Source organism: Papilio polytes, unplaced genomic scaffold (assembly GCF_000836215.1).
Source record: "Papilio polytes unplaced genomic scaffold, Ppol_1.0 DF821289.1, whole genome shotgun sequence".
In the NCBI taxonomy this organism is placed as follows: Eukaryota; Metazoa; Arthropoda; class Insecta; order Lepidoptera; family Papilionidae; genus Papilio; species Papilio polytes.
In genome coordinates, this window is record NW_013527915.1 from 3,248,997 (window position 1) to 3,272,633 (window position 23,637).

A 23,637-nucleotide genomic window follows, 5' to 3' on the forward strand; every position below is an offset into this window, starting at 1 on the left:
GTATGACTTTAGAACTTAGGTTATATTTAACGAAGGTTTCTATTACCGAACACACCCATTTGTTACATAATAAGGGTCGCAAATAATTTAATTACGACTTATTCTATTTTACTCACCTTTATAAATAAGCATACGTTTCAGCCGTAGAAATAAATGACAAAAAATACTAGCCAAATGATAGGATATAATCCTAATATGGTAAATTTTATTGGACAACTGCAACCATTTTGTTTGTAAGGGTACATTATTTTATATTTAATTTACGCGTCAAATAAAAACTTCAAATTGCTTTTAGAAAAAACTGTCCACATACAAAAAAAAACAGACAAATGAAGATGTCAATTTGAACAATAACCCTTATTTAAAGTGGGCGTTTCCTGTTGGTGGTGGGCCATTCGAATCTATAGAATTATTCGGTCCAACGGGAAACAGTTTAGGTATAGGAAAATAAGTATAAAGCAGCACCCAAACTACCTGTGTTTTTAAATGCATGATTCAATGTAAAATATGAATGCTGAAATAAACATACAAAATATAACCTAAATTAGATCACAACCACTAAAGATCTGGGAGAAGTTTATCAATTTTTTCATTTATTGACTTCATATTGGTTATTAAATATGAGGTAGATAAAAAAGTCATCAAAATTAATTATTTTTTAAACCTTTGATGCACTCTAACTTCGTTTATTTCAATGAATTCAGAGGTGATTGTATTATGAAATAGCTCAACACAAAAAGTATGATAATAGACTCAAAGGTAAACTTACATTATCAAAAATTAAATCAAATAGACGCCTATACTTCATCCGGTATCGGCACTAATTACATTCGAGCTGATCCTTTGTCCCTTCAAGGCGAGTAAATTTAAATCAACAACATTCATATTTATTATCATTATCAAGACCCAATAGGATCTTTCTAACTTCTAGTTTAAAATTTAAGTTCAGTCTTGTATAAAGAACTTATTTACAAACGTAAAAGATGCTTTTTCTATTCATACCTGACTTATGAAGGATTACTGTTCAACATGTGTAAATTTTTTTTAAACAAAAATATGTACGTATGTGGCAGTTCACATTTATCCTAAACTTAAACTTATAAAAAAATATAAATCCGCCTCACTAACGACTTATTCATTTATTGTACACCAAAGTCAAAGTCTTTGAACTTTTAAGTGACCACAGTAAGGCCTGCTAAAAACTCAGTACTAACTGCCAGTTTTAGCTGAAGAGTCAAACTGTTCAGTAATAACTGAGCATGTGTAGGCAAAACTTTAACTGTTCAGTTCGACTGATTGTTAAAATTATGCCTACACACAATTTTAACATAACAGTTCGACTCTTCAGTTACAACTGAATATTTCTAGCGGGCTTCAGTGGTCAATTTTACAATCATGATTCTTGTATTCTGTCCACTTCACTTTTAACTTTTTTAAGTAGGTTACATATCTTTTTGTATTTACCCGTCGAGTTCGGTAAATTCTCAAAGTTTATGACGTCACACATGTCTTTGGCGAACTTATCGTCACTTGGAAGTTTTAGGTACGGAGACACGACATTCAAAATTGGTGTACCCAAAGATGTAGATTTGACAATACCAGTTTTTGACGTTGATTGACTAGTTTTAATTGGTTCTGAGTCTGTATTACTTTCACTGATAAAAATACCTGTTTCTGACTGTCCAGTTTTAGATGTTTCAGAATCTATGTTATTTTCACTAATAATACCAGTCTTTGATATTGACTGATCTGTGGTAAAAGTTTCAGACTCTATGTTAGTAGATTCACTATTTGTACTTACTTGTTTACTAACAATGGAAGTTTCTGGTTCAATTACTGATTTGTTTGCATTTTCGTCGCATTTCTCATCTATTTTATTTAATTCTGTGGTTTCAAGTTCATTAACAACTTCTTTTTCGTCGACAATTTCAGTTTCACTTGATGATTCGTTGGGAATACCTTTCTTAGGACTTGGTTCTTTTAGAGCATCTAATAGTTTTTTCTTCTGTTCTTCTAAATCAATTAACGTTGGGCTTTTATTGCCGCTGTCGTTCTGTGAAAAATCCTGAAAAGAGCCGGCCAGCCATACTAAATTCTAAGCGGAAAATGGTTAAGTTGTGCTAGCAAAAGACTAACATATAATATAATTGTGTAACTTTAATCACTGATATACAGCTTTCAGTGTTTTAATAACAATACAAATTTGCATATTTATTGGTATATGATGGGTTTTATAGTGCTTTTTTTATTAGTGATATTAATACAAAATCTTCTCTTTTCTATGAATCCATAGCTAAGTTACTAATACTAGCCATCATAATTCGATGGCTCCTACGTAAACAGTCTTATGTTTGAAACGCAAATTTTTAACAATGAATACTTTAATTTTTACAAAGAAATTAGTATTTATCAAGTCTAAATAATATAAAATATTATGTAAATCGCAAAATTGACTTATAGTCTACATAGGAGCCATTGAATTATCAATGTCCAAATGAATATCAAGCCATGCAAAATTCAAATTTATAAATACCTCATAGTCTTCAAAATCTTCATCGAGGATAATATAATCATCAGGTATTGGAATATCTTTTAGCTCTATAGATGTCACTGTTGTTTCTTTGTCACAAACATTTTCATCTTTTTCTATAACTTCAGCCTTATCTGGACTTGAATTCACTTTACTTGAGGCTACAGTTTTAGATGACTTTATAACTTCTGCGGAATGAATATCCAAATTACATTAGTTAACACGTAAATGTTTCTGTAGATAACAAGGAAAGATTTCATGAAATACAAACAGCATTGAATAGGCTCCGAAACTTGACTGATTTCAAAAAATCTTAGACCATTAAAGCTACATTATTACTAATTTTAATGTTTCTTTTTAATTTCGTGCAGACGAAGTCGCAGGGAAAAGATACATTCAAGTAACAATATGATCGTAAAATTCATGTCTTAGTTGCAAGTATACCTTGTCTTGATATGTGTTGGGGCGAGACTGGGGGCGGCGGCGCGACGGGGGGCGGCGGTTGCGGGGGCGGCGCCTCGTCGGGCAGGGGCGGCACCAGTGGGAACTCACTTACTTCTATTAATTTAACATATATATTTAGATTGGCACTTCCTTAATATTTCATAAGGATATAATTATTAGTATGTAAGGCTATTAAGCCCCAGGGTCATGCTAAATCTAAATGCTTTAGATTAATGTACATAAAATAATAAGATTAGATTTCACTTCAGAATATCTATTCTAGAATCTACTAGATTTGGCTAGGTACTATAATTTAAAAATCACAATTTAAAAATTACAAACAAACTTTGTCTGGCTTGAGCAGAGAAATGTTTCCTGTATGTACAGTTCACAATACTACTAAAACTCCTGCAATTAAGATTAAAAAGAATTTTTACTCACCATCGCCACTATCAAGTTCCATTTCGGTTTGACTGATTTGTGAGTCATTTGGTGTACCCGATGGGAACATTGTCAACTTTTTCCTTTTATATGCCTTCATTGCATTTGGTGCCAATGTCTGTAGCATCAACATCTTGCTGTCCTGCTCTGAGATCGGAGGAGCACCTACTATGTGACCTTGCTGTAATAAATGTTATTTAATAGTTTCTTTATCTTGAATAAAAAAAATAATATATCAATAAAAATATACCTCAACATATCTTGAACTAGCTGGCACATTAAATCCGGGAAAGTCCAGTATCTTCTTGATATCAAATTTATCTTTGGAGCCAACCTCACATATTTGCCCCTCTTCATCATCTTCATCCAGAATCACTTTACCCTATACATTTTTCAATTAATTTACTATCTCAAATAAGGATTGTAAGTAATCTTATGTAACATTTAAACATCTTTGAGTAAGACAAAAATCTACTAATTCTTATATGATGATTATTAATCATGGTAAAATTGAGATTAAGGTGTCGAATGGACAAAATAAATAATCTAAAGTTTACTCTACATTTAAATATAGGGGTTATTTTTTTTAAGACATACAAGGTTTTCTGTTAAGACTGATAAATGCATGCATTGAAAAAAAAACCATAAAAAAATTAAAATATACTTTAAAATAACACATACAGCTGAGTCAAACATTGATATTCCAGAATGTGATATTCTGGCTTCTTCCAGCCAGCCGGGAGGGTAGCCGAGCTTCCTCATTTGGTATATGTGTAATGGTAACTCATTCCTCTTCAAGCCCAAAGCATATCGGAGCTGACTAGATATCCTTCCAGGTATTAAATGACCATATTTCTGTTCATCTTCAACATGATATCGACTAAGAAAAAAATTCAATATGTATTGATTTACTAAGTGAAGATTATTGCAACCAAAAATGGCACAAATGACTTATTTGAGTACACAGTATCAAAAATAATCCCTGATTATAATTATTAGTATTTTAAAGCCATAATTTTTTTTCTACTCATTGTATGGTTTTTAATTTCTAGCAAGTTGTTACTTAGAACAGAGATAGCCGGTCCTAAAGAGCTGTAGGGCACATTATGCAGTGCACAGCTCAAGGTCCAGTCACATTACATTTATTGAAACACTCTGTATCATTAGCACTTTATAGGACAAATTATTAAAATCATTGTCTAGTTCAATTTATATTTCTTACCCAAGTTTCATTGTTAAGTTTTTCCGATTTTCAGCAATTCTGTTCATATTCCTTGGTAACTTGCAATCTCTTAACATATGGTCTTCACCACAATTAAAACAGATTGGTCCTCTTCGGATAGCTTTTGAAGGCTCTGGTTCTTTTTCCACTTCATTTGAAATCACTTTGGAAGTCTGAAAATATTAAAGTAATTTCATTAATGTTTTAATAACATATACTCATGAAAATCTTCATCTAAAAATATATGTTGTTACATATTTGCTTTATCTTACTTATTGCTGTAAATTTCTCATTCTTACTGAAAAGACTACTAAAATATAATCCTATACTTACTTGTGTGTATTTTGGAATTTCATTATCCTTATCTTCATTTGGATTTGTATCAACAAAAAACAAGGACTTATCAACTTTTTCTTCTGTTGCTTTTGACTGTACAGTAATAAAATTGTCTGACCAAACAGTAAGATCCAATTCTGTATCACTTTCTGTGATAACATTTTCATTCTCATTTGACAATAAGTCAGTTATAAAAAGTTTAAGCTTCTCTTTATACTTTTTTGCCAGCTTGTTGTTATTGAAACGAATGGTTATCAGTGGAGATGAATTTTCATCTTCCACTGATATCGGCCCATTACCAGAAGCTGGAGAGTCTACTGTTATATCTTCATTTAAAATAACCGTTTCAGGAACGTCAATATTCCGTTGTTCACGTTTTTCGTCAGAGTTAACAATAATACAATCTAATTCATCAGTATTCATATCCTCTTCCGTATTATCGTCTTCAACAACAACAATAGAATTTTTCCCTCCATTCTGACTTCTGTCTTCAACATCAATTACACTATCACTGTCCATAGAATTACTAAGTATAGTCATATCTACTACATTTTTATCAGTAACAGATTGGTATGCAGTCATTTTGGAAGAGGTTTTTGTCTCAGAACGTCCCTTTTTATTTCCTTTAACTTCATCTTCACTGCTGCTTTCGGTGTCATCATTGTCCAACTCATATATAATATCGTTCACTCCCGGTTTTCTCTTTGCCATGGTTATGGAAATCTATTTTTAAACTCCGTGGTAAGAACTCATTTTAGTTAATAAAATCAATAACTTCAATACACCTTAGTACACCTTGAAACGATTTATTTTTTTTATTTGGATTGGTTGGATACACAAATCGCATCACATTGGAATTGGAATGACAATGACAGATCATGTGTAGTTTTGCCATCATAGACAGGTTGTAAGCCGGTATGTTTTTGCCTATTTGATTTTTTCTAGGACTAGATGTAGAATCAATAATAGCAAGTTTTATTTAGATCAGATTTTGTAGATTCGTTTTTAAAATGTTCTCAGAAGAGCTAATTTTACCATTATTTAATCACAATCACATAAACTGAAATTCGTTACTCTATGTTTCAAAAAATAAATACAAATATTACATACTCTATGTGGCTAAAAGGAATTCTAACCTATAATTATCTATAATTAAAATTAAATTTTAACACTTCCAGAGCAATGCGAGCTTAAAATACTGCATTTATTGACAATAAATTTCATGTTAACATGTCACTACATAAATTCATACGGAGGAACGTAGTTATACAATATAACCATTTTCAGCTTGCTATTTCATGTCGAAAATTAAGTATTATTCCTTCAGTGTACGGTAAATATTTGAGTTCTGTAAATTTTAATGTAATTTCTCTTACCACATACTACTTAATAAGTTATATATTTGTTTAACAGACGGGGATCAAGATCCAGGTCCTAAGTTTTTTTCGTCAGGCGTTCAAGCGCTTCTGAAACGATTAACTAGACCGGACTTTTCAAAAGTATTCCGTAAAAGAACAAATAGCAACCGTTCTGTTCTTAAAACTCCCGAATATAAGTTTTTAACAGATGAGGAACTCCAAAGCGAATTTTCAAAGGCCAATAAGACTGCAGCTCGATTACTACAAATGCCACCGGTTGTTAAGGTAGTCTCGTCCCTTATTTAATAATTGAAATATATAAATGGCTAATAATATAGTGCGTTTTGGGAAAGACTTATGTAGAATGGCAGTCACAGTAGCAAATTATTATTGACTACATAAAGAAATTCATATTATATATTATAGCTGAGATTGAATGTTTCTACATTCAAAGGTAGATAAAGGTAGATAAGTTATGAATGGATTGTATGAAAGATGTATAAAAGAGTAAAACTGTCCTGACCAAAGGAAAACAGGCAGGTTCAATAACCCATCTCTGCCATCCTAGTTATAAATATAACAAATTAAATAAAGATATAATACATGTTGCAAATTTAATGTCCCATATTAACTTTATTTTTTGTATCATTTCCAGGTACATCAGCCAATCAATGAAGTTTTATCAAAGGATCCAGCTCTAGTTGGATATGACAACACAAAGTATTTATTCACAGATATCACTTTTGGTGTACCAAATGAACATAGGCTTATTGTGGAAAGGTTTGTAAACATATCAACTTGCACTTATCCTTTACGGAGGGTTGGCGCAGTATGTGATGCTCTTCCATACATCTCTAACAGCTTTAAGCATATCCTCTTTCACACAATTCATCCATACTTTCTTTGGTCTTCCTCTTCCATGGAACAACATTTAAACACTGCTTCTTTCCATCTCAATTCTATAAAATTAAAAAAGGAATACAGGCTGTTAAAGGTTTTGCTCTGTAATTAATAAAGTTACATTTAAATAGGCTGAAATATTAAGGGCCTGTTCGACAGAATTGTAAACTGTCAGATAAAAGTCCAACATGCAAAATGTGATGGAAATATCGGATTTTGTTACCTTATCTGACAGTGACGTCATTTTTAACCTATCTGAACATCTATCATCCATTGGTGGGACAAACCCTTAGTATTTTAATTAAGTACTGATGATAAAAAACAATGGAATATATATTCTGGTGGCCTTAAAAAAATGATGTTTGCTAATTTCAGGGACCCTGATGGTACTCTGCAAATGAGTGACCATGATACACGAAAAAGACTTAATCAGGTTAGTATATATAAAAGAAATAATTAAACCTCAAAGCACAATCAGTAAATCTTAAAAAGTCTAACACACATTGCTCTTTTACTTTAGGAAATAATTTTTCTAAGCCCTTTCTCAGACAATTCATAGGATAAATGTAGTTCATAGGAATTAGTACAAATTGTTCTAAAAATATCAAGTACATGTTTCAGATATACTTTCCAATTCAGGGCCGCAAAGTAAGAGAACCAATGATGTTTGCTGATGAGGAGAAATTAACTGGTCTATTGGAGGCGGAGAAATATGAATTTATACTTGATAGAGCTTGCATACAATATGAGCCGGATGAAGCTTCTTACCAGAAAGTGACAAGCATTACCTATCAGCATGTTGACATGAAGACCAATTTTAAATTGTTGAGGTAAAATAAGTATCTACTTGAAAAGATTTCCAGACAAATTTATTTAAACTACAATAAACACAAATGATTTGTCTCTATGTAAAATATAAATTATGTTTTGGTGCCGGAGGCCTAATTTTAGTCCCTTTCCCTTTAGACCGTTTTCTTAAGGGGAAAGAATGAAAAGGAAAAGTGGATTTTACGGTGGAGGAGATGCATGGGAAGGGGAAATGTCCTCTTTACGTGCGTCTCCGCTTCCGTCAATGAAGGGTAGGCAAAGCATCTGCAATTGCGGATGTTTATGGGCAGCGGTTGCTTTCCATTTGGGTGGATTCAGGTGGCCGCTTGCTCATTTGCCATCCTATATTATAAAAAAAAAATTCTTTTTGCATAGTAATTAAGTGTATATGATCATCATCATCTCCCCTGCCTATGCAATACTTAATAAAAATAGCTTAAAGTTTTTTCTAGATTATATACTTCATGTTTATTATTTATTTCTCCCAAGTAGTGTTAAAATGTTTCAATATTTGCTCCCTAGATCAACAAGGCATTTTGGTCCCTTAGCTTTCTATTTAACTTGGCATCAGTCAATGGATAACTTGATGTTGGAGTTATTGCAAACTGGTGTTATAAGAGAAGCTGTGCTGTTGATGGGGCTGAGACAAGCCATTCATGAGGATATTGCATTTGCCAGTGACCTTAACGCATTAGTAAAACAAGTAAGTTAAATATTTATAATGTAAGAAACATGATTTAGTGTAGACAGTCGTCATATAATTTCATAGCAACAATGCATATGATATAACAGCTAAGTTAATATAGCAAATAATTCAGAGAATTAGTAAAAGTTAATATTGTAAGAGAGGCATGTTTAGTTTTCGAAATTATTTTTAATTTACGAATTTGAATTGAATATGCATCGGGATTGGCTAAAGATCTCAAACGTTTAATAAAAAAAAACATACAGACGAATTGAGTACCTCCTTCTTTTGGTAAGTTGGTCAAAACTAAATAGTTTTATTTTCTTATTTCATTATAATTACAGGTTCTCCCTACTCCCGTGCAAGCAGCGAAACCTGACAGTTTATCGGAAGATGACATCCAACTTGACAACAAGTGTATAGATTGTGTTGTCAAATATATATCTAACAACTCCGCTATGAAGAGCCAACAAGAACTTGCTCTACAAGGCTTCAGAGAAGATTATCAGCAGATGGTGGAACTCAGTCGTGGCTTGAGGAAGGCTCATGGAGAAGCCTAAAGTTATTAAATATTTAACTAAGTGTAACTGAAGTTTTAATTTAACTTAAAGTGTAATAAATAACGTTTTAGTTTAATCGTATTTTATTTTATAAGAATGCAGTCCTTTCGCTTCACATTTCTCTAAAACAGAAACAGATAATACATTTTGAATTTAATCATTATCTGTAACTAATTGTCAATTATGTGTCAAAGACGAGTCAATTGAATTTATGTTTGTATTTGTTTATTAAAATTAAATGCCTTTTTACCGTAAACCAAAAAATTTTACACCATTGTGTATGATAGCAGAGAAAAAATCAATAAAAAATGATGTTCATCATTCTATATTCACATCACGTTTTGATAAATTCGTGGGCGATTGGAGAAATGACTTGAAACATGGTTAGCAAACAAAAGTCTTTATTTAATTTCAGATTACATGCATATGGGTTTTTGGAGGGAATTTATCTTTTATAAATAATTAGATCGCTATGAATTTGCTATATCTTTTTGACCGACTTCCCAAAAGAAGGAGAATCGTCTGTATGTTTTTTTCCTTCGTATTCTGGTGTTGCTAAGATGCTCAAGTAAAAGTGATGTTCTTCCCTGATCTTATATTGTTGATAATGTGTGCATTCGAAAAATGGATTTTTAGGCCAATTCAGTCCTTTTAATTTCATCTAATCTATTATTGTTTATTACAATTACTGATTTTCATAATTTACAGGTAAAGGATATTTTTTAACTATTACCGGCAAATTATATGAAGGAGATTGGTATAAAGGTTTCAGGTAACGTCCCAAGAAAAACAATGCTACCAACATTTAGCAAAAACACGTACAAAATTCTTTAATATTCGCAGACATGGTAGTGGGACTCTCAGTAATCGACTATCAAACGGTACATTTTATTTGGAATACCGTGGTGATTGGGTCAGAGGGAAGCCTGAGGGTGTTGGTTGGTGGTACTATAAGAATGGGGATGTCTACTTCGGCTTCTGGAAGAGAGGATATCGTCAGGGATATGGTAAAATGTGGTACAATGATGGCACTTTATATGTCGGATACTGGAATAAGGGTGTCAAGGAAGGTTTAGGCATGCTTGTCCAAGGTAAGTCATATTTGTCAACTAAAAGGCTCTTTTTGACGAAAGATAAGCAACTAAATATTTTTATCCCATTTTTTCTAAGACGCGTTCTAATTGGTTGAAAGTTTTAATGCTTTTTAGTTACATAAGTTGGATAGTAGAAATTATTTTGAACTTTCGTAAAATACAATTTGTTGCCCTACTTTCCTTGAGCTGAAAGTCTTAGATATTCCTATTTTCAGTAAATGGTAATCGCTACGAAGGTAATTGGAAAGGCGATAAAAAGAATGGTTTGGGTCGTTTCTACCACATGAGCACGGGGCAACTTCAGGAAGGCTGCTGGATAGATGATTTGTGTGTAAAGTCTAAAATGTTGGACATCAATGTGCGACAGTTTTGTATCCGGCCAACAGAATATCCATTACCTCCAGTAAGTTTTATTAGGAAATAATCTTTCGCATTAATTAATTAGAAAATTTAGCTTTACGCGATTTAAACGTAATTAATTTGATTACTTTAATACTTATTCTAGGAGACGTTACAAAATTCAAGGAAAGTTCTGGAAGAAAGCAAGCTCTGGCTATCTCAGTTATTGGGTGACATCGACAAAAAATTAAAAAACTGCATCGATTGAATTTGTTTATTATCTATATCAGATCGTATATAACAATATTTGTTAAACTATCTTTCTACAAATAAAAACTTATTCTAGTAAAATAGGGTATTGACAGATTTCGTTACAATGTCATTAATTATATCACAGAGTAATTCATTAAATTGAATTAAGTAACTCTTATATTTTTAAATTTAATAAGTCACAGCGTGCTTACATTCCCTGCTTACAGAGCGGTTACAAAAATCAGTTTCAAAAGAATTTACACAACGTCTTTATATCTGTATTGTCTTGAAAAATATACTACTGCATCTTGTATTTAAAAAAAAAAACAAATCTTTCGATGGTAAATACCTTCTCGTTATAAGTCATGGCATTCTGTCCCTATTTGTTTCGCCATTTTGGCGCTATTGTAGCGGTGTTGGAAACTCGTACTAATAGACAAAATTAGCCGAAAAGTACAAAGAAGACTCTAATTTCACATATCTATAGAGGTCAATGTTATCTAAATACCACAAGGATATTGGTATATATATATTTCGATTGATTTTATCGTGGGATTTCACTACCGATAGATTGTATATACAGCCTTGAAACCTTTTTTAAGGTTAACAATACTACATCGTTATTGTTATTTTAGTTCATTTTTTAAGTTTGTCCTTTATCTCAAGGATGGTAAATGAAATTATTGTCTTTATTATATAAATTTTAAAGCAAATGCAAGAGCATTTGATTATTTAACATATATCAAGTTTAAAAACTGTATTGTTAGTTACATCGAACGGTATTATCAGAAAACATTAAAAATACTACACTACATTTTGAGTCAATCGTTGATCAGTTCAGTATTAAAGACTGTGAAATAAAATACTGTAGAAACACAGATAATTAATTTTTGAGGAGATTCAACTGTTAATCTTTTTACATAATGATTTTATAACAAAAAAAAATTATAACTGTCCATTATAAAAATAAAACAAAGCAATGACCATTAATTGGCACTTATAAGTACTTATCTAAGTAGGTAAACTATATCTAAAGATAAAGTTTCGGTGTTGCATTGTTACAACAACGCGAATTCATGGAACAATGATTAATTAATAAAAAAAACGCTACTGTGAGCGTAACTAACTTATATAGATAAACAATCCGATATAACAAAATATTTCATCAAACAATTCTACTTTGTTCTAATAATGTTAAATTATTCATTCGACCATCATGATCACCCATTTCGATCTGTTCTTTAAGTAACTCCAATTCTTTGATACCGGTTACAGTTACTTCGTATTTATGTGTCGCTAGAGACATATAGAAGTGTATAGCGAAAGCCAGGAAGACTATCATGACAGGAATTAATACAACACACGCCGACCAGGCCGCAGTCACACTTAAATCGTAGAATTTCACCCAGCAGAGTATAGCTATTTCAACAAGGAATAAAATAAGACCTAGCAGAGTTGAAAACGCCCATGCTATTTCAATATACCAGTGTAATCTCTCGTGTGGGGATTCGTGTACTAGTGATATACTGTGGAGGTTGCCGATCGCCTCTATGTTAGGCAAGATACACGTACTAATCATAAGCGCCAGCATATGCACAGCAACTAGTAATGTTGTACACACTGTGAACGCTACCAACATCGCGGGCGGAACTTTCGTGTCCTCCGGTTGGTTTAGCTGCACCTCAACCATAGCTACCTGTAAGCATAGATATATTTATTGACTTTTTTATTTAGAAAAATATCCGAAATATATATACGCGCCTAAACGTAACTATGAACACATTTAAAAGACTTTAATGTAGGTGTTTTTCTTTGGACTATTAAATAAAAACCTGTGGTAATATATTACGCTTTTTTTATCTGCGTTTTTGCCATGTACAGTACTTGTTATCATATTTAGAATCCTGAATGAGTTTAATAAAATCTAAATATATCCATTATTATCTCACGTAATAACAATATAAAATATCAATAACTATAACCTCTTTTCGATTATTACCAGGGTTAGCGAAACGAACCCCGCTTAGTAAGTGGCAGTTAACCTTAACTAAACGAGTTACCATTTTTGGGTTTCAATAACATTTCGTTTTGTTTAATCGTCGCTTCTCATGTATCGAGGTCTTTGTTTTAAGAAGAATAATTTATAGATAATATAGTTTCTTGGTTAATACGCAAAATACAAGGAAATAAATTTAACTTTGTACATTGGCCTTTTTCACAAAACAGTATCATTTTCCTTGTCATAAGTAACTACTTAGGAACACATGAGATTATTAATTAGTAATTTTGGACATTTATAATAAATACATGTGGAATTATAGAACTTTCTAGAATAATTTGCTAAACCTGTGCGTAAACAATACGAAATTAAATCAATGGCGGCTCGAATAACTTATCCGTAATCAGTGTGCAAAGTTTACATTCTTAGCACAAACACACAATGTAAATATAATTGTAACATTTAAGAACGTGACGGGAAACGGTAGAGTAATAAAAATGATTAATACCTAATATTAGGAAAGTACAGTCTGAAATAACAACCCTACACAGACAAATAAAAAATAACGATGACTTATCCAAATAATAAACCATTAATTACTTTAGTCTGACCAGGAATATAATCCCATAACCACATTGTGTAAAACAAACGATTTTTTTGCATACATTACACACTGTTGTAATAAAGAAGGCGATTGAATTATCTTTAGGTTAGGAATTTTATCTTCTTGGTTAGACTATAATAAGGCAGTAATCGAGTGAGCAGAGAGACTACTTCCCATGTGACAAGATATGTGCAAGAAGTTATATAGCCCCATGTACATCTTTAGCAGACAGAAGATTGGAATAAGAGAAAGAGGATAAGTAATGAGGTCAATACTAACCATAGCGAATCCTGACAGCAAGGCTGATGTTTTACTTGAGGCCTTGAGTTTGGCGCGGCTTAGCTGAAGCTTCCTCCAGGACAAATACGCCGGTGTATGCAGAGCATCGTCGGTTTGTATTGGCGTCTCTCCCGACATCACGCACTTGTGCTGTTGAAGATTGGACTATTAAATCTAGTTGTACATGAATTATGTCTAGATCAGGAAATATATTAGGAAATCTCCAGTAGAAATGGGCTAGATTTGCACTAGTTAAAATGGGTATTGTAACATATGTTTCGTCAGTCTTAAATGACTTTAAATAATATTAACAAAATATTTAATGTTGTGTTTAGTAGATATGCTTTTTTAATATACCCTAAATGAAAAATGAGTCACGAAATCATTAAAAAACTTAGAACATGTTAGTATGTCAAATAAATAATGAAGCTGTAAATGTATGACCTATTGTTTGAAGAAAATATTTATATGCTCACAATTAATTCATACAATTCCCACACACCAACACATTTATCTTAACTAAGCCAAAAATTAAAAAAGAAGATGGATTATGAGAACAAAAAATTATATAAAACACTTTGAATGATTGTTGAAATCAGTATTAAATTTGTTACATTTAAAAATACAATTAATCTTATGTTTTACCTCAACATAAACTACCTAAACAATGGCAATAATAAAAACATTAATAATGAATTTGCTATGACATTTGATTGTTAGTAACATTGATGCAAGGTCAAAGTTGATTAAGAATTGTAAACAAATGTAGTAATACAAACATGATAAAACATATCAGGATACTTAAACTGTTTATGAATCAATTGTGGACAAAATAAATGAAACAATGAAAAAGAAACTCATTAACTGTACCCTTATTTCCAGAGGATAATACAAATCAAAATTGATGTCAGACATCTAATCCATTCAAATTACTCAATCTATAAGTGTAAGTGTGTGTTTTTGTTATATTAGGTGCAAAAATCTATAATGCTAATCATAGAACTATCTAATAGTTAACATAATGGTGCGGCCCAACTAACAGAAATATAAATAAGATGTAACATTAACATAAAAGACATAAAACAAGCAAATCTAGACAAATGTAAATGTGTAATACATGAGCACATACAATAAAACTACTTAAACAAATTGTAATCATAGAAGATATTTACCAATAATGTTGAGAAATATTGTTAAAACAATATTATATTGTAACCCAAAATGATATGACCAAATGTAACTAAGACTTACTGTCCACTATACTATAAGTACAAAAAAAACACAATAACCATAACCAATCTGACAATCCCCGATTTGAGATATTAACTCACTTTTTAATAAAAGAAAAATTGCAGTGGCCTCAATGCAGCTCAACTGAATGAATGGTGACCGGTCAACACTCACTATATTGAAAGAAAATTAACATTAGCTCTTCAGATTCACAATCAACATTAAAATATAGATGAATTAAGAACCTTCTTTTCGGAAATCTGGTAAAAATAATCAGAAAGTAAAGAATAATCATGCAAAAATTAATAATTATTAATAAAAAGACAAAGCTAGTAGTACAAACTGAGGAATTAAAATTGTTTGCATTTCAAATAAAGTATATTTGACAAAATATTTAATAATATACAATACTAATGCACGATACAAGATAACATATTAAAAATTAACAAACTACACAAAATGGTAATTAGCAAAACTCGTAAAATAACTTGTTACAACTGCAGATAAATGCACTCAATTGGTCATTACGTTAAGCTTTTAATATTCGTACCTTAGTTAAGTTTGGACACCAGTTATTTGATTGACTGTCGCGACTGGCTGGATGCGCGTAATGGTAATTATTTCCAACCGTACTGGCTGACCAAACCGACATACCTAAAAAAATTGCACGACAGTCCTTCAAGTTGTGGTTCACGAGGTCACTGCTGTCGTAGATATTAAGTACGTTTTAAGATTCTCATAAGCAAATAGTTTAACTCCTGCAGTCTAAAAAATCACTTTCTCTCCCATCTTATCATTTAACACGTATTAAAATAATTAGAATGAATGATCCAAAATATACATAAAAGTTGTCACAAATATTGACAAATGACAATTTTAATCTGACAAATGACGTCAATAGATTAAACTTTTTTTATTTTTATGACCTGGTTACGAGGTTTTAAGCCTTTTATGGATATTTATGAAACTATTGTTTCAATTCAACATAATTCCGTTTATGTAGTATTTTAGTCAAGTATTTTATAAGACGTTTTAAGTTAACACGACTTCTTTATTTTTAATAACATAAAGTTTTCAGAATTCTTTGTAAAGTTAAAGAACTATAGAATTAATCAGTCCGTATGTTTTTAAGTAAAAGTACATTAATATCATTAATCATTCATGATTATTTAATAATTATTTATATTAGAAACTAGGAAATAGGAATAAAACCAAAAAATTCTAAATGAGAGTAGCAGATGGTTTATTTGGCATGATAGTTGTCACCGATCCCTGTATAATCTGTGCTTAGTACCGTAAAAATGCGGTTACGGAGAGAAAGAGACAGAGAGATATATCCTATTCACTCTCACTTCACTTTTGTAACGGTATTGCGTCCGTGCGGGAGTGTCCAAGAAAGTCGGGCGTACGGCAAACGAGAATGATAAGCGAGTGACAAGTGGTGGAATTACTTAGGTTGTGGATAATGTAGGTCGGATATATGAGTTTGTTTGGGTTTCATGTCGGACACTTGTGACTTAACACTGGTGTTATTCGTTTAAATTATTGATATTCGCTGACGAAGGCATCAAAACTGTCTTCTTCAAATTGTGAATCTGTAATTAAGTGGTTATTGCATATCCGAGCGCGTCGCAATGGCTGAGGCCGCAGGTGCCGCCAGCACCAACCCCAATGCTGAGATTGTGAGGGGACAGGTATTTGAAGTTGGCCCAAGATACACTAACTTACAGTACATCGGAGAAGGAGCCTATGGCATGGTTGTGTAAGTACAAACTGCTTTTTGAAGTTGAAAATAACTATAAAGTCATTGTTTATAGCTTGATTACATACTCTTGATAATAATTGTTAATAAAAACCATGTTTATTCAACTTTTATATTTTCAAACAAATGTGTTTTCAACATAAAAGTTTGCATTGTCAAGTTGACGTAACGTAATATTTACAATAAAATTGATGAAAAATATTTATACCTAACTGAAATATAAATGGAATTTTGTTATTGCCCTGAAATGTTTTTTAAGACTTCTCATAATTTCAAATAATCATTTCTTTTGTTTACATAACCTTTAATTTCATTGGTTCAATGGCATTTGTGGTTTTATTGATCATTTTAAAACCTGGAGACAACAAAGTTGGACTTTGAGTTTATAGTATATCATCAATCTCTAATTTGAAACTATTTAATTTTAAAACATTCAACATTAATCCATCGGGCTACATACTTAACATATTTATGCTATTTTTACTTGGAAACAAACTTTCCACACATTATTATTAACTGAACCAGAGAGGATTTAGAACATAAAATGCTCTTTTCCTTTAATTAGATAAAAAATGCTTTTGAAAATTTTGTTAATGCTGAACAGTGAGTCTTATCCACACTTAGGACTACCTTAAAACAATGATACTTTGTAACAAACCATTTTTAGGTGTTAATGAGTTATCTGTTGCTTAGATATTATAAAGTGGAATAATATGCTACACATTGGTATCTTCACTTTCTTTTAACTAGATAACACAAAAGATAACTGATACCTTTTGTAGTGGCATTTTATTATCACTTGTGAAGCAACACTTTAAGTAAACACAAACTGTGGCTCACAACAATATCTGCACAGATTAAAAAACAGTATATTAGCAGTTTCTGTGTTCCTCCACACTATGCTCTACAACTATGCTAAATCATCCTTCGAACAAATCTTTACTTTAATCTAAGTGGGATCATGGTCAAGAGTTTATGAATTAAAAAATAATATCAAGATGTTTTGTTGCATATAGAGGGATGAATTTTTTTCTTTTTTTTAAAGTTTCATAATAATTACAGTTTAGTTTGCTATAAATTAAACAATGAAAAAAAATTTGTTAAAGTTAACAATGAGTAAAAGAGTATGTAGTGTGAAAAAAAATAAATTCAACAGACTTATTAATCACAATCTAATCATCAACAGATTAGATTACAAATACCAATTTTGTTGTAGTTTGCTAGATAAGAACTATCTTTGTCCAAAACAGAAATCCCATTGCTACATAAACATAGCCATATAAAGGAACTGCAAATCATTACAGATTTATGGACAGAAGAATGTGCTAATAATGAAAGTAGATTTTTCCCTCTCATTTACATTCAATATTTTTTTTAAATAGCTTTGATACTATTATTTTCAAACAAAAACGAAAATGGACACAGAAGACGCCTGGATCTAACAGCTAGTATATTTATCTGGATGAATATTCATGACGGGCGATCGTGAGTTTACTCCGAAGATGATCGTAGCCGGCGGGAGAGCTGTGCGTGATAAAAATTCAAAATGCGCCAAACGACAGCGCAGCGTTACTCGCCCGGCATCCGTCCTCATAACCGTATTCAATATCCAACTGAGTTTTCGTTATTTATACGTCTGTGTTGGAATATAAATTGTCTATCCGGCGACGGGAATAGGCAAATGTTTTGTAATCGTATATATAACTCAAGTATTAGGAGCGTTTATCATTTTAAAACAATAGTATCACAAGAGTTATTCTGATTATCATTAGTATAAGGTAGCAAACTGAGCAGCGACCACCTGATTTCGCCAAAAGAGCGAAGCGATCACTTTTCAAAGATATCTGCTAGTTAGTTTACTACTGCACAAATACTTTTTTCAGCTTCTTTCATTGTTTGCGAGTATTTCCCGTCGTTTTGACGAAGTAATCGATCCTTCTAAAAGTAAACTGAAAAACTGTAACTGTGTAACTGAGTAAACTTAAAAAGGGAAAAACAAATCGCACTAAATTTTCAATTGTTTTAAGTCAATTTTTACTAATTGGAACTAATTTTTGGATTACTCTCTTGCGGCATGCCAGCCTCTAAAATAACTGTTACGATGATCATTACTGAGTACTCTAAAACATTTTCAACTATTCACTAATTTACAACACACAAATGAACATTCCCAAATGGATATAAAGGTCGATTAGGTTTGTACTATTAGCTATCGACGAATTGTTTTTGTGCACAGGCAAATCTGAATCCTAACAATACAGATATAGTAGAAATACTCTAATTTATCACTGACTAGCTTTCGCCCGCGACTCCTGGAATTAAAAAAAAAAACAAAAGTGAGTGGCCTATGTGTTCTTCTAGACTTCTCTACATCTATCCCAAATTTCATCAAGATCCGTTCAGCCGTTTGGGATACAAACTAACAAACATTCATCCATCCATCTAAACTTTCGCATTTATAATATGAATAAGATTAGCCGAAATTACGAAATTCAAAATCATATTAAACTATACCTTATTTTAATATGTATATTCAAACTTGTTTTATGTTACTTTTTTATTACATCTGTGTAACGTGCGGAAGGCCTGTCCGTTGTTTCTTCGTTAATATTTTCGTTTCGCTATACTAGTTTGTACATATGCAATCCCATTTCGGTTTCTAAAAAGAGAGGATACTTCAATCGATTATCAGAGTTGAGTAAACAAAACCATCATTTTCAAAATGTCGCAGTGAACAGTGAAGCTTCTTTGAGTTAAATTCGGGTACTAAATAAACGGCTGTCAAGCTTCCGGTCGGCTTATCGTTAAAGCCAACAAGTTTAAGCTAGACTGGTTTCATTTCTAATCTCTTACGTGACCGAGAACATCGTCCCTTGCCCGAATGACTCTACCTGCAGTCTTCAATTTTGATGTCAACAGAACAAGATCGTTTAAGAAGAATTTACTTCAATGTAAAACATAAATACAGATGTGTAAAAGGATACAGATGGAAGGGAAAAGATGCAAATTTTAATTATAGCTGTGGCGCCCCTTCATAACATAAATAGCTACAATATCCCTTTGTCACTAAATGGTATATGAAGAACTGTGTGGGTCATCAAATGTCAAATCATACTATCATACTAATATTATAAATGCGAAATTTTAGATGGATGGATGGATGTTTGTTAGAGTTTGTAGTCTAAACGACTGAACGGATTTCGATGAAATTTGGTATAGATGTAGAGGATAGTCTGGAAAACACATTGGCCAATCATTTTGTTTTTTTTTATTACCACGCGGACGGAGTCGCGTGCGAAAGCTAGTTTAACTATAATATTATCTCTATAGTGTTAGTAATAAATCGTTATCCTTTGTTGATTAAGTTAATCAGATCTTAACAAACTTCGACCGCAATTCCTTACCCTAAATATTTCTTAAAAAGTAAACTGTATTTCGTTGACCACAAATGAATACCTGGAAATTGGTTATGGAATTACAGGGATGCGGGTATTATTTACGAGCGGATGTTGATCGAAGAAATGACCACAATGTGATAGAGTTCTTAAACCCTAAGCTCAAAGGATTTAGGATAAATTGAAACTGAAAAAGTATTGTTTCCCCTCATTTTTGTTGACATTGGTGGAATGTCCGTGGTCAAAGACAGACAATGTTATTTGTTTATGCACAAGATTTAGATCATGTTATCGATGATGTCATAAAATAGTTTGTGTAGAGTGCAGACGACTTTATGATAACTATCGTAATCATCTAACAAAACCATAATTATTAGTGGTTACGACAAAAAAGTTTCAGATGAAGTATTGTGTACAGAAGAAATGTTGAGTTTTGGTCCTGTTTCACTAATTGAACCATCCTTTCACCACTTACTTTTTGCTTTATTTAAAGGCTGGTTTAGTTATTACAAGCAACGATATCAACAATCCATGCGGCACTTAATTTAATTAGAAAAAAGTACGTTACGTCAATAGTCGAATTACAAGTCGTTTCGACATGGATGGAATAAAATCAACTATAAAGCCTTAACGTTTTCTGGGAATAATAATAATTATACGGTGCAGAACAAAAAAACTTTTAGAATGTTCAGACACGATCAATTCAGTCTTTTGAAAAAAAAAATATCGAAAAACCTTGTTCCTTTCTTATTTAAAAATGATATTAAAGCAATGACATAAACTAGAAAGTGTTTATATTGAATAGGGTAGGGTAGAGGAAAGGTAGAGGAAGATCGAAGAAAGTATGGATGGAATGTGTGAAAGAGGATATGCTTAAAAAAGGAGAGGATTCAGATATGACGGCTGATAGAGATGTATGGAAAAGCAGCACGTACTTTGCCGACCCTCCGTAAGAGATAAGGGCAAGTGGATGATGATTAAGACAATGTGCTATAGTATCAAAGTTTGTTATGTTTGAAACTGCCGCAGTTTTTGAGAAAAGAATTTTCATTTAGAAGGTTTCGCAGCGTAATAACGGACTCGAGTCGGCATTCCACTTGAAGTCTTGTTCAACAAGAAAGGGTTGTAATGAACGCTTATTATAAATTACTCTCCCTATTTGAAACTTTATATTTTAGTGTGAGTTTTAATTACAAATCCTTAGTATGTACCCGTGTCTAAATATAGTTGAAAGCGTTTTGTTTGTAATTTACCAATCAGAAGTGGTATTTGAGAGCGGATTCCTGGCGCGCCGGCTGACAGAATGTCGTATGGTCCAATGCCAGCGGCGGGGGTACGGTACGGGCCACATTTCGCTGAGCACAAGTTATTCCACTAGATTACGCTCTCCGCGGCCGCTCTCCTTGGGAATTGCCGAGACCTCCGCAGAGTTAATCGAGCCATGAAACTTATTATTTGTCACTTCACTGACTCCAATATCCGCTAAAGGATTTTCGTGTACATTGTTTAGTGTTTAAAGTGAAGGGTATTTTGCCATTGCTCAACTTTAGCCAAAAAGGGAAAATGCCAAGATTATAAATAAGTAAACCAATGAACAACGGTCGTATTTTTTATGAAAAAAACGCAGTTAACAATTGTTTTTTTGGCAACAAGAGAAAAGTAATAAGGAAAAATTGTGAAGGAGAAGAGAAACCTTTTGAACTTTATCAACACATTTTAATGTTTACGTCATTATACTTTTATATAAAAAACCGTTGTTCTAACACAGTTAAACAATAATACAAATCTCTTTATTTAGACTCTATTATCCTAATTGATGTAACCTCGTTGTATAGCAAAAGCTTCAAACACTAAAGAATATTTTTGAAGTCATCTTTAAGATTCTGGATTCTAAACTTTTTACAATATCGTCTCTAGGGCTTCAGCGGAGGCCATAAAGACTTAAGGTTTTTATAAACTTTTTATCTGACTTATATTACTAAGATATTACATTACCCTAACTATTTTTAAAGTCTGTACCTAGTGCCTGTTCCAAGCGCTGTTAGCTTTAAACTTTTTTTAATGAATTAAATTTACATGACTACGAAGTCTGGTTTTAGGTGGACCTAGTACTCTATCCGTTAGATAAGTCTGAATATCTAATCTAGAATTGTACTAATTTCATTCAATAAAATGTAAACGTTTTGGGTCATATCATACTGTTATTACCATGTATGTACTGCTTATCTACATGCAGATATAGATAATAAAATTTGTGTGGTTTCGTAGAAAAGAATTGAATATAATAATATTCCTTGTGTGATTTTAAGCAATCAGTCATATGTGAAAATATGTTCTCATATCAGTGATGACTACATATCACATGAAACTGGAGTATCCTTTGAAGTTGGTTATCGATAGCAATATGTTGACTTCGATTAAAGTCAAATAGAACTTAGATCTTATACTTTTGTCTTTAAAATGCCCTGGAATTATAAAGATGTCAGTTTCTTTCCTAGAAGCACTTAATTCAGGCTGTAGCTAGTCATAGAACCTTAAATTATGCTAGTTAAAAAGAAAAGTAATTACGATAGTCATCTGTAAACGGAATAATCGATTAAGTTTCTCTTTTTAAGCTGTACTGTAGTAAATCTTTAAAGTTAAGTGATTCCAGCATATTGGGATATGGGATGAATAATTTGTGATTCCCGCGCCATATTGGATTGCGTGTTGCGTTCGCAGCCACGTGCCGCGCCGGTGTCGAGCTCCGTCGCTGATCGCATTTCAAGGTGAACAGTTAGGAATTGAAGCAACGACACATTTAATGCGCGAATCGCATATTTTGCACTATAAAAAACATTTATAACTGTTTCGCGACCCGAGATGACATTGTAAGTCGCCATCTTGTGAGATCGGGATGGAATCGACATAAAAACAGAAAAGAATTTTATAAAGCCAACTAGACAACAGTTATCGTATATATCGTGTTGATCCTGGCAACAGTATAAAAATGTAAGGTATATTCTCTTCAAGTATATATTCTCTATTCTATATCTTGATGTCTGTAAGACAGGTCAAGTTAATAAAGCGAATTAAAAATGTGGCCTAGTGCTGTAGTACTTAGTATTATAACCAGTGAAGGTAATCCGGTGATAGATTATTGCTTAAAATCCTATTAACATTCAATCTACTGTGTAGGTTACCATTATTATAGCAGCAGATAAAATTTTTGTAAATTATTTAAACTTTTTTTTTATTGTCAATATATCTATGAAACTCGGAGCGTATAACTCGTATGTAATTAATAACGGCCGACCTTCATTAAGACCAGTGTGTACATAGCGCTAGTTTCAATTAGCCCAAATTGAGCTAACAGTGACACATTTTCGGCGCGTTCACC

General features: G+C 32.3%; 5 protein-coding genes across 9 annotated transcripts in view; 3 read left to right on the forward strand and 2 right to left on the reverse strand.

The window, feature by feature from the left end:
* Positions 1–164: 164 nt before the first annotated feature.
* On the reverse strand, positions 165–5,846 carry LOC106109366 (zinc finger CCHC domain-containing protein 8 homolog). Its single transcript, XM_013290838.1, has 8 exons — positions 4,971–5,846; positions 4,638–4,810; positions 4,097–4,295; positions 3,666–3,797; positions 3,416–3,596; positions 2,975–3,088; positions 2,534–2,718; positions 165–2,065 (listed from the first exon to the last, which is right to left on the reverse strand). Exons 1-8 carry the CDS (start codon positions 5,682–5,684, stop codon positions 1,394–1,396), a joined length of 2,370 nt encoding a protein of 789 aa, XP_013146292.1. The 5' UTR covers positions 5,685–5,846; the 3' UTR covers positions 165–1,393.
* Positions 5,847–6,093: 247 nt separating this feature from the next.
* On the forward strand, positions 6,094–9,331 carry LOC106109389 (28S ribosomal protein S22, mitochondrial). 2 transcript variants are annotated; one of them, XM_013290868.1, is made up of 7 exons: positions 6,094–6,306; positions 6,387–6,616; positions 6,987–7,111; positions 7,607–7,664; positions 7,853–8,061; positions 8,582–8,762; positions 9,089–9,331. In XM_013290868.1, the coding sequence occupies exons 1-7, from the start codon at positions 6,204–6,206 to the stop codon at positions 9,302–9,304; spliced, it is 1,122 nt and encodes a 373-aa protein (XP_013146322.1). In that variant the 5' UTR covers positions 6,094–6,203; the 3' UTR covers positions 9,305–9,331. The 2 variants fall into 2 exon arrangements, with proteins under 2 accessions (XP_013146322.1, XP_013146323.1); XM_013290869.1 differs by having other exon boundaries at positions 7,871–8,061.
* Positions 9,332–9,471: 140 nt separating this feature from the next.
* Positions 9,472–11,215, forward strand: LOC106109391 (MORN repeat-containing protein 3-like). Its single transcript, XM_013290875.1, has 5 exons — positions 9,472–9,687; positions 10,013–10,076; positions 10,148–10,395; positions 10,614–10,801; positions 10,904–11,215. Exons 1-5 carry the CDS (start codon positions 9,543–9,545, stop codon positions 11,003–11,005), a joined length of 747 nt encoding a protein of 248 aa, XP_013146329.1. The 5' UTR covers positions 9,472–9,542; the 3' UTR covers positions 11,006–11,215.
* Positions 10,998–15,974, reverse strand: LOC106109390 (calcium release-activated calcium channel protein 1). 4 transcript variants are annotated; one of them, XM_013290873.1, is made up of 4 exons: positions 15,756–15,974; positions 15,203–15,274; positions 13,872–14,021; positions 10,998–12,685 (listed from the first exon to the last, which is right to left on the reverse strand). In XM_013290873.1, the coding sequence occupies exons 3-4, from the start codon at positions 14,007–14,009 to the stop codon at positions 12,155–12,157; spliced, it is 669 nt and encodes a 222-aa protein (XP_013146327.1). In that variant the 5' UTR covers positions 14,010–14,021; positions 15,203–15,274; positions 15,756–15,974; the 3' UTR covers positions 10,998–12,154. The 4 variants fall into 4 exon arrangements, with proteins under 4 accessions (XP_013146327.1, XP_013146326.1, XP_013146328.1 ...); XM_013290872.1 differs by having other exon boundaries at positions 15,652–15,974; XM_013290874.1 differs by lacking the exon at positions 15,203–15,274.
* Positions 15,975–16,454: 480 nt separating this feature from the next.
* Positions 16,455–23,637, forward strand: part of LOC106109111 (mitogen-activated protein kinase 1-like) — a 16,993-nt gene continuing 9,810 nt past the window's right edge. Inside the window, exon 1 of the mRNA XM_013290514.1 lies at positions 16,455–16,863. Coding sequence (XP_013145968.1) covers positions 16,736–16,863 — 128 coding nt within the window. The 5' untranslated portion in view covers positions 16,455–16,735. The remainder of the gene's footprint in view (positions 16,864–23,637) is intronic.

What these genes read in the sequence shown, in the direction of transcription:
- LOC106109366 (XM_013290838.1), bottom strand. Translation starts at nt 5,684, where the DNA reads ATGGCAAAGAGAAAACCGGGAGTGAACGATATTATATATGAGTTGGAC. An exon ending in AAATTCCAAAATACACACAA is followed by an intron (nt 4,811 to 4,970) that starts GTAAGTATAGGA and finishes TAATATTTTCAG; the next exon opens with ACTTCCAAAGTGATTTCAAA. An exon ending in GGAACTTGATAGTGGCGATG is followed by an intron (nt 3,089 to 3,415) that starts GTGAGTAAAAAT and finishes TTAAATTAATAG; the next exon opens with AAGTAAGTGAGTTCCCACTG.
- LOC106109389 (XM_013290868.1), top strand. Translation starts at nt 6,204, where the DNA reads ATGTCACTACATAAATTCATACGGAGGAACGTAGTTATACAATATAAC. An exon ending in CATAGGCTTATTGTGGAAAG is followed by an intron (nt 7,112 to 7,606) that starts GTTTGTAAACAT and finishes TGCTAATTTCAG; the next exon opens with GGACCCTGATGGTACTCTGC. An exon ending in CACGAAAAAGACTTAATCAG is followed by an intron (nt 7,665 to 7,852) that starts GTTAGTATATAT and finishes TACATGTTTCAG; the next exon opens with ATATACTTTCCAATTCAGGG.
- LOC106109390 (XM_013290870.1), bottom strand. Translation starts at nt 15,753, where the DNA reads ATGTCGGTTTGGTCAGCCAGTACGGTTGGAAATAATTACCATTACGCG. An exon ending in GGTGTCCAAACTTAACTAAG is followed by an intron (nt 14,022 to 15,651) that starts GTACGAATATTA and finishes AATCTTCAACAG; the next exon opens with CACAAGTGCGTGATGTCGGG. An exon ending in TGCTGTCAGGATTCGCTATG is followed by an intron (nt 12,686 to 13,871) that starts GTTAGTATTGAC and finishes CTATGCTTACAG; the next exon opens with GTAGCTATGGTTGAGGTGCA.
- LOC106109391 (XM_013290875.1), top strand. Translation starts at nt 9,543, where the DNA reads ATGCCTTTTTACCGTAAACCAAAAAATTTTACACCATTGTGTATGATA. An exon ending in GAGAAATGACTTGAAACATG is followed by an intron (nt 9,688 to 10,012) that starts GTTAGCAAACAA and finishes CATAATTTACAG; the next exon opens with GTAAAGGATATTTTTTAACT. An exon ending in TTTAGGCATGCTTGTCCAAG is followed by an intron (nt 10,396 to 10,613) that starts GTAAGTCATATT and finishes TCCTATTTTCAG; the next exon opens with TAAATGGTAATCGCTACGAA.